Source organism: Engraulis encrasicolus, chromosome 24, assembly GCF_034702125.1.
Source record: "Engraulis encrasicolus isolate BLACKSEA-1 chromosome 24, IST_EnEncr_1.0, whole genome shotgun sequence".
Lineage (NCBI taxonomy): Eukaryota > Metazoa > Chordata > Actinopteri > Clupeiformes > Engraulidae > Engraulis > Engraulis encrasicolus.
The window spans coordinates 29,845,266-29,857,765 of NC_085880.1; the positions used below are offsets into that span (position 1 = coordinate 29,845,266).

Below are 12,500 nucleotides of genomic sequence, written 5' to 3' on the forward strand. Positions count from 1 at the left end.
CATTAATGTATGAGTACAAAAAATAGAAAGTTGTTTCTGTCTGTAAAATTCCATTTTTTCGTCTCTGCTAGTGAGGGAGCGAGCTCAAGCACGGTGAATTAACTTATTAGGAGTACCAGAAGCCAGGAATGTGTCTGCCTGCACAAGCACACAGCTTTAAACAGTTTTTAATTTCCCTTCTCTCTACATTATATTTTGAAGACACTTTTATTTTGGAAGTGACATACAAACAAAGACGTTATCAGCAGTATACAATACATGTATGTGGGAAAATACAGAGCATACATTGATGCCAACTGTGGTACTGCGCTGTTAGGTCAGATGTGCGCAGATGATGCCCAGCTTTGGGGTTAGGTTTGGATCATGTTCAGATGCTAAGAACACTGACCTGGCTATGGGGACTACAAGTGAGACCATGGTCTGGCTTATGTGATTTCTCAGCGGGAGGTGCAAAGAGCGCATGTAGCTGGTGTTCATGAAATGCCTCTGTATGCTATTGGTTGAAATTACAATCAAGAAGGCCACTCATTCCTTCACTCACCTGTTAACTGAACTGGTGTGTCATTGCCTGAAACACACCCATCGAGATGTTGGAAATGCTCAAAAATAATCATCTCCGAATCTTGAGTTTGAAATGTAGATAACATGACTGGCTAGACTGGCTAGACTGGCTAGTGTATGTCCTGGCTTAACCCATTTTAGCCTAAGCCCTTTTTGGGAAAGGGTGTCCTCTGCCTATTAAAACCTAAATATCTCAGCCTCCAAAGCACATGAAAACATGAAATAAGTTGCATTTAAAAGCTAGAACCTTCATTTTGCACTAGAATGTGTTCATTCAGCTCTAACATACCCACATTTTTAATAAAACAGCTCAAATCTCAAGAACCTGAGTGCAGCGTATATGTCGCTCCAGTACACAATGGGTTAAAGAAAACTCCTGCCAATTTCAACATGCAGTTGTAATGCTCACACTACCCTGGACTTGTTAGTACCTGAGAATTTGTTTTTCTTTTCTTCAGCCTTTTCCGAGATCCTGGTCATTGTAATGGGGGCATGTTTGTTTACGTTTCAAAAAAATCTCAGTCATGTTTTTTTTGTTGTCGTGACAAAATGTGTATGGGGTCCCCAGAAACTTGGGATGTCAAAATGGGGTCCAATGCCAAAAATGGAGGCACTGATCTTCTGTATATGGCTTGGACTGAAATATCGTCCATCATCACTGTCCAAGCAATATATCTCTTTGTTGGAAATGAATTGAGGTTGAGTTTGCCTCTTTTGTGGTTGTTTTTCTATGTTGTGCCTGCCTTTACACACACACACACACACACACACACACACACACACACACACACACACACACACACACACACACACACACACACACACACACACACACACACACACACACACACACACACACACACACACACACTCAGACATACAGACATACAAACAGGAGTATCCAAGAAGACACTTGCTTTGCCTCTGGGCTCTGACTGGACCTGCTGTTTATCTCCCAGAGCCCGAGGTTCAGCTCCTGACATCTGTACACACACACACACACACACACACACACACACACACACACACACACACACACACGCGCGCGCACACACATGCGCGCGCGCGCGCACACACACACACACACACACACAACAATATGTTACACATCAGACGTTGATGTGTACACATCAGACAAAGTTGCAGTGTTGCAGTGGGTGTTTGCGTTGCCAGATTTGGCCTTTTGCTAGCTCGCTAGTTCATTAATCTTTTGCTTACCCCAGTAATAACACAACATGGCTGCACACTAACATGCACACGCACCAACAAATCATGTGGATGTGTGTGTGCTTTCGTTTCATTCTTTGTGTGTGCGTGTGTGCGAGCGTCAGTGCATGTGTGTGTGCGTGCGTGCATGTATATTTCTGTCTACCTTTGTGTTGCTGTGTTAAGCTCAGTTCTTGCTGTGTGTCTGTTCATGTTCATGTTCTTATTCTTGTTCTCTGTCTCTCTCTCTCTTTCAACTCTCTCTCTGCACATGTGTGTGTTTCCGCCTAGGCTGTCAGTCTGATGAATATCTCCCAGCTGTCTCATCCCTCTTCTCCAGAGGGTTCTCTCCATTCCGTAATTCCGCCTCTCCCTCTCTCCAAAACGTTTCCTTTCTCCTAATGAAAGCTGAACGCCACTGGGAGCAGAATTCCCGCTCCGTATTAGTCCGACAGGCTTCTCGGGATTTACCCAGTTCTCTGTTTCTCTACCTCCGCTCTGCTTTCTTCCACCATCATCCATCCATCTTCAACATAAGAATAGGAGGAAGTGGAGAGAAAAATACACAGTTTGTCATGTTAAGTCAGCCTTCCTGATAAGCAGAAGACATTCAGAAGAGTTCAAATGAATGCGGGACAGTTCCCTAGAGGCATGTACAGTGCACACCAACAATGAGTGCACCCCTTCTGAAAAGAAACATTTTGAGCAATACTTCAATAGGCAGAGGTTATTTCCAAAATGTGCACATGATAAGTTTAGGAAATGTGCCATGCATGTCAACGCGTGTCCTGTGGAAACTGAAGCAGATCGAGGAATTTTTACGTAGGGATGTACTCCCTTTTTATGTCACCATAATTTCACAAAAATTGACAAATATTTTCTGTTAATGTTACTTTTCAAAAGAAGTGTACTCATTAATGGTGTGCACTGTATATGCGCGCGCGCGCACACACACACACACACACACACACACACACACACACACACACACACACACACACACACACACACACACACACACACACACACACACACACACACACACACACACACCGAGTCGCGTCTTTGAGGTTGTAGTCTGAAGTCCTGAGGCTGAGTGCCTGCAGGTAATCGTAGCCGTGCTAATGTAACGGCTCTTATCCGCTCCCTCAGAAATTAATGAATTGTTTGGTCAGACAGAGCTGCAGCCAAGAATATATTCATGGCATTTCAGGTTTTTATGACATTTAATATTGTGGTTTTACAGGTAATCCTTTTAAGTGAGGTTAATGTCAAAGCCAAATACCAAAGCCAAACAAATGTATTTATTTTATACATTTTTAAAATAAATAATACATTTTGCTTCGAGAAATTGTGTGTGCATGTGCGTGTGTGTGTGTGTGTGAGTGTGCATGTGTGTGTGCGTGGGTGTGTGTGTGTGTGCATATGTGTGTGTGTGCACATGTGTTTGTTTTACCTGCTTGTACAGTAAATGTCAAGCCTTATCACCTCTGTCATCGAAGGCATCAGCGCTGGCATTTAGCATCAAAGTGCACCATGGGAAGGCTGGACCTATCCAGTTGTGGCAGACTAGGGTCAGTGTGTGGAGAATGTGCCATTCCTGTACAGTTACAAGTCAGAATGTGTTTGTATGGTGTGTCATTCCTTTAAAAAAACTAGTCAATGTGGGAAAAAACAGAGCTGTCCTTTAGAAATAAGGCAGCTAAAGGTGTCTGCCTTACCATAAATCCATCTCCGTAACCATGGGAATATCATAAACAGTTAAACGTCATACCATAAATCTGGGGACCCAGTATCAATTCCAACACGAGGTCATTTCCCAATCCTTCCCCATCTCTCTCTCTTGTTCCTTCCCTTCTTTAGCTCTCCTATGCTTAATAAAGGCAGAAAAGCCCAATCATATCTTTACAATCAAAAGAACTGAGTCGTGTAGAGGATGCACACAGAACTTACCATTCCTCTAGAGCAGTGTTTCCCAACCTTTTTTGTCTCGCAAACCCCCTAAGCCTTTTCGTTGTGCCATGAGTACCCCAACAATCGTGTTCTATATTGCTTTCTCGATCCTAATGTGATTGTGTTACATTACATTACATTAGGCTATTGCTATGTTCCATGCATTTGTTAAAATTAAATTTTTCCAAGTACCCCCTGAAGTGTGCTTGCGTACCCCTAGTGGTACACGTACCCCTGGTTGGGAAACACTGCTCTAGAACAGCAATTCTCAAACTGTGGGTCGCAAAGCTATCCCAAGTGGGCCTTGAAATCATTTTCTAAAAGTCAAAATGATAATTGTGTCTGTGTTGCTGTTTACTATTTGAGTTTTATTGTTTTTTTGGTCAGAAGTGGGCCCCGAAAGAAAAGTGGGCCTCTGGAATGAATCCTCCCTCTAGAACAGTGTTTCGCAACCTTTTTTGAAGAAATGTCCCCCTGACCCTATCAGCTGAATGCCATCATCGCCCCATGACATCATCATCATCGGCATACCAGCAGTGTTGCCACAGTTACTGTGAAACAGCAATCCGACTACTGACTACTGACTACTTCTTTAAAAAGTAACTTAGTTAGTTACTTTTAAAAGCAAGTAGTCAGTAACTTAAGTTAGATTACTTTTCGTTACTTTCAGCAGAGGCTGATCCCTGACCCCGTCCCACCCCTATAACATGATGAAAATGATCACCAGTTCTGCCAATAGCCCTAGCCTACTGACCTTTTGACATGGCAACATCAGAAATTACACTGACATTTGCAAACCTTTTCTTGAAGTAGGCTTGCATGTTTTTTAAATAAAAAATAAATAAGACAGGGCCTAGAAAAAAAATGGTTCCTGTTGCCGACTGACCCTCTCATTTATTATGCGACTCAATTGTCTTTTAGTTAACGATGTTGTGTGGACTGTTGTTCATTCTATGCAACACTTTTCTTCATTCTCATAGGCTAATTCTTCGTCTCTTGCTTTCTCCCTGCCAGTAGCTGCGTTTGCATCATATGGCAATCTAGCCTACATCAGGCAACACACGTGCGCTTGCAAGTGCTTTGCACAGCGCCTCTTAGAAATAGAAATCTCACAGCTATGTCACTGCAGAGTTGTGCACCCACTGTGTCACGTTGTAGGCGAATCATTATGCTACGGTACAACATACCAGTTAGCTTAGCCCTTTATTTTTTATCAGCTTACTTCACGGTGTTCTTACAGACAAAAAAATAGGCTTTGTAGCTTCGGAACCTCGTCTCCCTGAAAATGCCTGTCAAATAATAACTTCAAGTCATTGACCATACTTCAACATCCGACACTGACACAGACAGTAGGCTAGCCTAGATAACCGAAGTGCAATACATTATGAGTAGGCATATCCGCGATTTTTGAATGAATATTGGTTAGATTAGATAGTAGGCTGTCGTCATGGAAGAAGGCTTCTTCAGTCGTGTTGCGTGTTCAGCGAGAGATTCAGAACCTGTCGCAGCAATAGTCTATATAGGCTACCCAAGTAGTCCTACAGTTAAATAGCCTGTAAAACAAAGCAGGGTAAATGTCATGAGTCCATGGATTTTATTTGTCAATTCCACTAACTATTAACTGCATCCAATGATGTTTTGGACATTAGCACACATTTATCTTTCATATCATACAGAAAGTGTAGACATAGCATTATTTCCCTCAGCAAGAATGAATATTTAATACTGGTTTTGGGCGTTTTCATGCCGTCATGTTTTCCAAATGTCAGATTCAGTCTTCATATTAGCACATAAAGAAACTTGTTTTGCCCAAGACGATTGCAAATATTGATTCACAGTAATCATCACAATATGACAAAACTGCCAGAGAGACCACTGTCCTTTCCATTATACATGAAATTTGCCATTTTGTGTGTGTCCACGAAAACTTTGTTAACCGTGTCACGGTCTGAAACCCCCTCCATAAATCAGTAATGGTTTGGTCTTAGGCCATACGAATAACATCACGTGATGTCATAATCTCTTTGGCAGGATATGGGAAGACTTTTTGGTAAGTTTTGAGCTCCATCCTTCCATAATTTAATCCATTCTTTTTCATGTTCTCATAGCGGGAAAATTGCCTGTCAACTGTGTTATCAACATATTCATAAGAATCTGAATTAGAAATCACATGTAGAAAAACACAGATAAAGCATACAAATACATGAATTGATTAAGGTGTTGTGGTGGAACTTCTGAGGTCCTCAGTTAGCACAACACCATAAAAATGGCTGAAATGTCAAGCTGTGTTACCGTCAATGGTGTTACAATTAACTATGACAGTTGAGGAGGAGTATGTTTTTGCCAATTTATCTCCATATTGACAGACAATTTGTGTTCTAGGGAGATGGGTTTGTCTGCTCTGTTTTTTCACCTAAAAAAGTGCCAACTCCCCTGTACTGATGACCGTAACACAGTCGAGTAACACGGTTGACTGTTTTGAAAGTGTTTTTGTGCTATTGATCCCTTATGTGTTGGAAAAATCCTATGAACAGACACTAGGGATTATCTCTGGAGAAGGAAGTCTTGTGTAAGGAGTGTGACTAAATTCAAATCAGACGTTACAGGGATTTTTAATGAAAAATGTGTCAGTCTGTATCACAGTGAATCATAAAATCCTACTTATGAAGCTCAACAATCACATTTTCTATATCAGTTGCACAGATTAATGACAACATTATTGCTAAGGGACATAAGCACTTTCAAACGTATGTTGTTTCAACTCTGTAGTATTTTCATATATGTTTGAAATGACATAGTATTTGTCTATAACACTGTTGACAAAATAATTAAGCAAATGTTCGCTTTCATTAGAGTATTTATCAAATGATTAAAGATTAAGCTTGGCAATTTGTTTGTTTGGAAACTTAAATATATACACTATATAAACATTTAGGTCATTTAGTTGAAAAAAAATACTGATAATTGACATTTAGCTTTTGCCAAAAGCGCAGGCGAATCGTAGAATCACTCTCATATGAGAAAAGGGAAATGTTTTGCCAAAGTATTCCTTTACTCTTTCATTTAGGCCTGCCACATATCACGTTAACAGATCGAGGGGTCCGTCATTGACATATTTTTTTGAAGGATGACTGAACATTCTGAAGGCTGGCCGTCATTTTGACGGTAGCCTACCCTAGTTTAAATAGGCTACACCCTTGATCAAATGTGCATTTCAATTCGTTATTATCTGCGCAGACCATGTTTTTTCTTAAATAGGCTAGTAGGCCTATCCTTCACCTTTCTCCCTCTCTCTCTGCTTGGCACGCAACTATTACACATCTGCAGAGCGCACGTCCCTGCACCCAAATAATTAATTAGAAATTAATGATGTCGGCACAACTGTTCGATTACAGAACCGTTTGTATACCTAGGACTATGCTACTACATTTCCCCACAATATGATTTAATGGAAAGCAGGGCGAAGTTATCCCTCTATCGCCTTTCATAAAAAGTTTTTTTTTCATATCACATCCTCAGGCTTCAAACTCCTTGCTGGAAACAAAAAGTAGGCGGGCCTATGTGAATAGCAGAAATAGTAACGCAGTGTTATATAAAAGTAACTATAATCTGACTATTAGTTTTGAAAAAGTAGTTGCGTTAGACTACTCGTTACTCAAAAACATAGTCCGACTACAGTATCGCGTTACTAAGTAACGCGTTACCGGCAACACTGCATACCAGCACCCCCTACCCAACAGCATCACGTTAAACATTATAAACACAGCACAGTCTAACATTAATACTAATAGTTTTCTGTATGTTATTATATGGATTGTGAAGTGAGCTTCCATTCACTTTAAATGGGCTTTCCCAACACCCCCTCCCAATTCCTTTACCAGAATAGGGAAATTACTGTTTGTGTGTTTGCGCCTGTGTGCGTGCGTGTGCGCCTGTGAGTGTACCCGTGTGTTGTGTGTGTGTGTGTATGTGTGTTTGTTTGTGTCTTGGGAGAAATGCTGTTATTTTGATTGACATGTTTGTGCGTCATGAGGGACTTTTGTGCTGCCTGGTGAATGTTTATTTTAATTGCTGTTACTGTGAAGGACTTTTTTTTGCACAAAATTCTTGACAGAACACAGCCAACCAAATAAAGAAACCGAGACAGGAAGCAACCCAACAAATAAATATATAAATAAGAAGAAAGCAAACAAATACATCAAGATACTTTTCTAGCTTTCAGCCAGGGAAGGCAGATCTGGCTTTGCCATTACAGCCAATTACAGCTGCATGTTTTCATCTGTGCGTGCGTGCGTGCATGCGTGCATGTGTGCTTGAGTGTGTGCGTGCTTCTACACATGCATTTTAGTGTGCATGCGTGTGTTGGTGGGTGAACAAGAACATGTTTGTTTGTGTGTGCGCGTGTGTGTGTGTGTGTGTGTGTGTGTGTGTGTGTGTGTGTGTGTGTGTGTCTCTGTGTGTGTCTCTGTGTGTGTGTGTGTGTGTGTGTGTGTGTGTGTGTGCGCGTGTGTGTGTTTTCTGGCACCTGAGGCACACGCACGTTCTTGAAATGTTGTTTGTAATTAAAGCTGTCAGATGAGGCTTGACTGGGATAGTTTATTTCCTACCACACACCTTTCCACATCACAAGGCTGACACCTGAGTCCAAAGCTGTGTGTATGTGTGCGTGTGCGTGTACACTTTTTGTGTTTACCTGTATGTATTCTCTCTCTCTCTCTCTCTCTCTCTCTCTCTCTCTCTCTCTCTCTCTCTCTCTCTCTCTCTCTCTCTCTCTCTCTCTCTCTCTCTCTCTCTCTCTCTCTCTCTCTCTCTCTCTCTCTCTCCCCCCATTCCCCCATATCAGGGTTGTGATCTTCCTGAGCAGAGTACGGTGCATGTGGTGCTGCCCCCTGTTGGTCGTGCGAGGCGTAGCCAGATGGTTCTCCAGCAGCGGTTGGGGAGGGGCATGGAGCGCCTCACCCGCCTGGACCTCAGCGCATCCCGGCTGCACACCAGCTCCACCGGCCTGGCTGTCATCCTGGAGGACCAGCAACAACACAGTCCGGACAGCTCACTCACACACACAGGTACACACACACTCACATGCACTCACTCCTCATTGAGGGATAGACCCCTTGCACCTCCCTTGACAACCGTCGTCAGGACGAACTCAGAGGACAATCGTGCTCCGAACTCTGAATGCAGGCCGTTGGAATAGCCAGATCAAGTTGGCCTACGTTTGCATACAGGACAATTTCCCCCTAAAAATTCAAATAATTTGATTATAGGAGGAAAAAAACATTATCTGCACTTGATAGTAGACTGATATTCTTCTGTAAGCTTCCGTTATAACGGTGCGTTTCAAACTTTCTCACCAAATGAATAGCCGTTAGAATAGCCAGATTACTGTAGATCAGTGGTCGGGAATTTCGTTTGTATACGTTGTATTCGTTGTAATTCCTCCCCTCAGAATTAAAATAATCAGATTCTAGAAAAAAAACAGTATCTGAACTAGACAGTACCGATACTCCTCTGTAGACTTCCGTTGTGCTTCAAACTTTCTCGCAAAGGACCACTGAACTGAATTGACGCGCTCGAGCTGTAGGCACTGCAAATCCATGTCCCTTGCTTTGTTAGACCCATAGCCTATACATGTCAATGCTGTCTTATTTTTTGATGAAATGTCAAGATAATGTTACAAATATGTTCATATTAATGTCCTAGTCATAAAAATAAGGATGGTGATTAGAAATAGCCCCACAGACTCTAGATTTTGCAGTGGTGGCGCCAACTGAGAAATGAGATAATGCTGGGAAAAATACAGCCTATCCACGCGTAAAATAAACAATGCGCAACGTTTACACCTTAATATTTGAATCTATACAAGGTCAGATTAAGAGTAGTCTACAGTGTGAAGTCAATGGCCAGTCTGTTGTGCATAGGCTACAAGTGTCAGATTTTAGATGGGCTTTTGGTGGAGCCCTATCTCACGCCTTTCGTAAAGTCTTCACGAAAAAAATAGAGTAATTTTCGTGGTGCATTCACGTTATTGCCCGCCTTTCGTAAAGTCTTCACGAAAATAATAGATTAATTTTCACGCTGCCTATTCTTAACTTTGATTAATTTTAAATTTAGTGAGTGGAATTCAATGAAGGTGTAGCCTATTAAAAGCTGAAAATAAAGAGAAGCCAAAACAAAAAGTGGGATGCAAAGGTTTCGGGTCTAGCCCATCATCAGTGTTCCCAGTGTTTAACGGATAGGCTGAACAGTCGGAGAACAACTCCCCGTGACCTGCGCTGACATGCGTTGCGTGTTGTTTTTAGTTAACTCATTGACGCCTAAGGTACCTGCAAAAAAGGGTGCTGAATGCCTAAGCCCTTTTTAAGAAAAGCTGCCCTCAGCCTATAACAAGGCCGACAGGCGGACAACAGATGCGTCCCTCTATGCCAGTTCCAACCTTTCCCCCCCCCAAACACCCCGCTGGCCTCCTCCTAACCTGTCAACGCCCCTGAGGATGTGCTTTTTGTTTATTGGTCATATTGCCCATGGAAACTCCAAATATTATGGCAGGCAGCGAAATGACGAGATGTTTTTTTGCAGTTTAGGCTATAATAAGCCCATCATGCTTGGATTTGGAAAAGAACCATCTAATTTCAAATTTCACATAGATCAAGTAGGCTACATAACAAATTACCAGACATTATTAGTAGGTTATTTATCAACCTTTAGTATCACGCCATTTCAGCATCATGTGCATGTGGGAAAGAATCTAAACATCGCCAAATAATAAATAAATAAAACCGTTTGGGTGAATCATGCGCTTATGGGTTCACCCTTTGGGTGAATTATGCGCTTAATTTTCAATGCCAGCTTTTCACCGTCAAGGCACAAAGCAGTGAGCTTCAGTGCCAGAGTTTACCAAATTCACACGACTGCAAACCAATTACGAATCAAAAGACGCGTTCTGTCCCGTGCTCTCTCTGAGCGCAAAGGAAAGCACCTGTGGGGTCCACGCGCCCGCCAGCAGAAAACGAATGAACCCCCCTTGCAATATGTCCGATAACATCAGTAACACACCGTAGGCTATGTCAAATGGCCCATCTGTCCACTTGTAGTTCTAGCACCATTTTTCAGTGCGCAGCGCACACTGACTACTCACTGAAACGTAGTGGCAGAATGTTCGCAAACTCGCTGGGAATATTAAAAGGGAGGCTCATACTAGTCTTCTGAGCCCGAGTTTGTGGACTGGAGAAAAGCGGAGGAAAATGAATGTTATGAAAGAAAAAAGCTAACCAAAGGTTACAGGTCCACGTTTAGAGGAAGAGCTGTATACTCATGAACGGCCATCCGGGTACTTTGCTCCTAAATGTGCGTTACGCCCCTTTATGGGAAAAAACAAACCGAATGTCTCATCAACTTACATGCTACATCGGCTTGTCTAAATGAACACAGTCCATGCTTCAGCCACGGCTGTTTGGCTGTATTATTTGAACAGCCGGCAACACAACACGTTTTCGGCATGTTGCGCGTGAACAACGCTAGTCTACAAGTCCGTATCTTTAATTTATTAAACCCCAACATCACCAATTGACTTGCATGGGTTGTTTTCCCCCACAAATGGGAGTGACGCACATGGAAAACGTCAGGCCGCTGCTGGTTGCCTGTCAACTAATTACGGTTCCATGTCGTTGAGCGTTATGCAATGCAAACGCCCCTTTACCCGAGCACAAATATCTGTGTCAAATACTGCCTGCTGACTTCTAAATTGTTCATTTCCGCGAGTTTCTGATGAACCAAAATAGCTGAGCACAACGCGACATTATCATACACAACAGTCCCCTTCACGTTTGACATCCTCATGAGCCGAAGTGTATCACAAGACCGTGAACATTAAGTGACACTCACAGTGGTGTTGGTGTGCTGTGGAGAAGGAACGAAGTTGCCTCCCACTGTCCAAACGCAAAATAATGCCGAAAATTGAATGCCCCCCTCAGTTGTCTCACAATGCAATCAGCTTAGCCTTGCCGGTTTGGTAACATGTCATATACGTTTTGTCATGCATTCGCCCCAGGCCAAAATGCCTCTCTGCCTCCGACTTGTGGACACAGGAAGGAACAATTGAAGGAATGCGTTTCAGACGGACGGACAGACAGACCCTCTTATAGAGATGCTGGGACGCATCTAAAAACCTAAATATCTCAGCCTCTGAAACACATAAAAACATGCAATAAGAAGGCATTTAAACGCTAAGACCCTCATCTTTCATTAAAATGTGTTCATTCATCTCAAACAAACAGAGATTTTTAACACATTCACTACCAAGTCACGTAAAAATACGTTTTGCCTCCCATGCGTTGGCTCCCAAACCGTAAAATTACGTTTTTACTTTTTTTATTGGATTCTGAATCTACACATTCTAATGCACATTTTAATGCACATTTTTGATGAACAGAACTGACATAGATCATGAAAACACCTACAAAGTCAAAACTCCAACAAAGTCAGGATCTGGATATTTCATCATCTGTGCATTTTATTACACACAATATTTGAGTTTTATTATAGCGAATCAAACCACTTCCTGATCACGTCACGTCACGTCTCCATTTACTTCCTAAACCTAGAGCATCAAAACAAGTGCCTTGCTAGCTAGCCTGTTCCTAAACATATGATGGAAGGATAAGGAGTTTTGCTGTCATCAAGATAGGTGTAAAATGGAAGGTTGTAATGAAAAACAGCATGCAACACAGCAGGAAGTAACCTAATTTTGGATGAGTACTTTGGCACGTCTACTTTTATCT

At 42.1% G+C, this 12,500-nt stretch overlaps 1 protein-coding gene across 1 annotated transcript in view; it reads left to right on the forward strand.

Annotated features, from left to right (window-relative positions):
* The window catches only part of prkn (parkin RBR E3 ubiquitin protein ligase), a 124,285-nt gene that overhangs the window by 36,847 nt on the left and 74,938 nt on the right, over nt 1-12,500 (forward strand). The window contains exon 3 of the mRNA XM_063190836.1: nt 8,564-8,786. Within this exon, the coding sequence (XP_063046906.1) occupies nt 8,564-8,786 (223 nt within the window). The remainder of the gene's footprint in view (nt 1-8,563; nt 8,787-12,500) is intronic.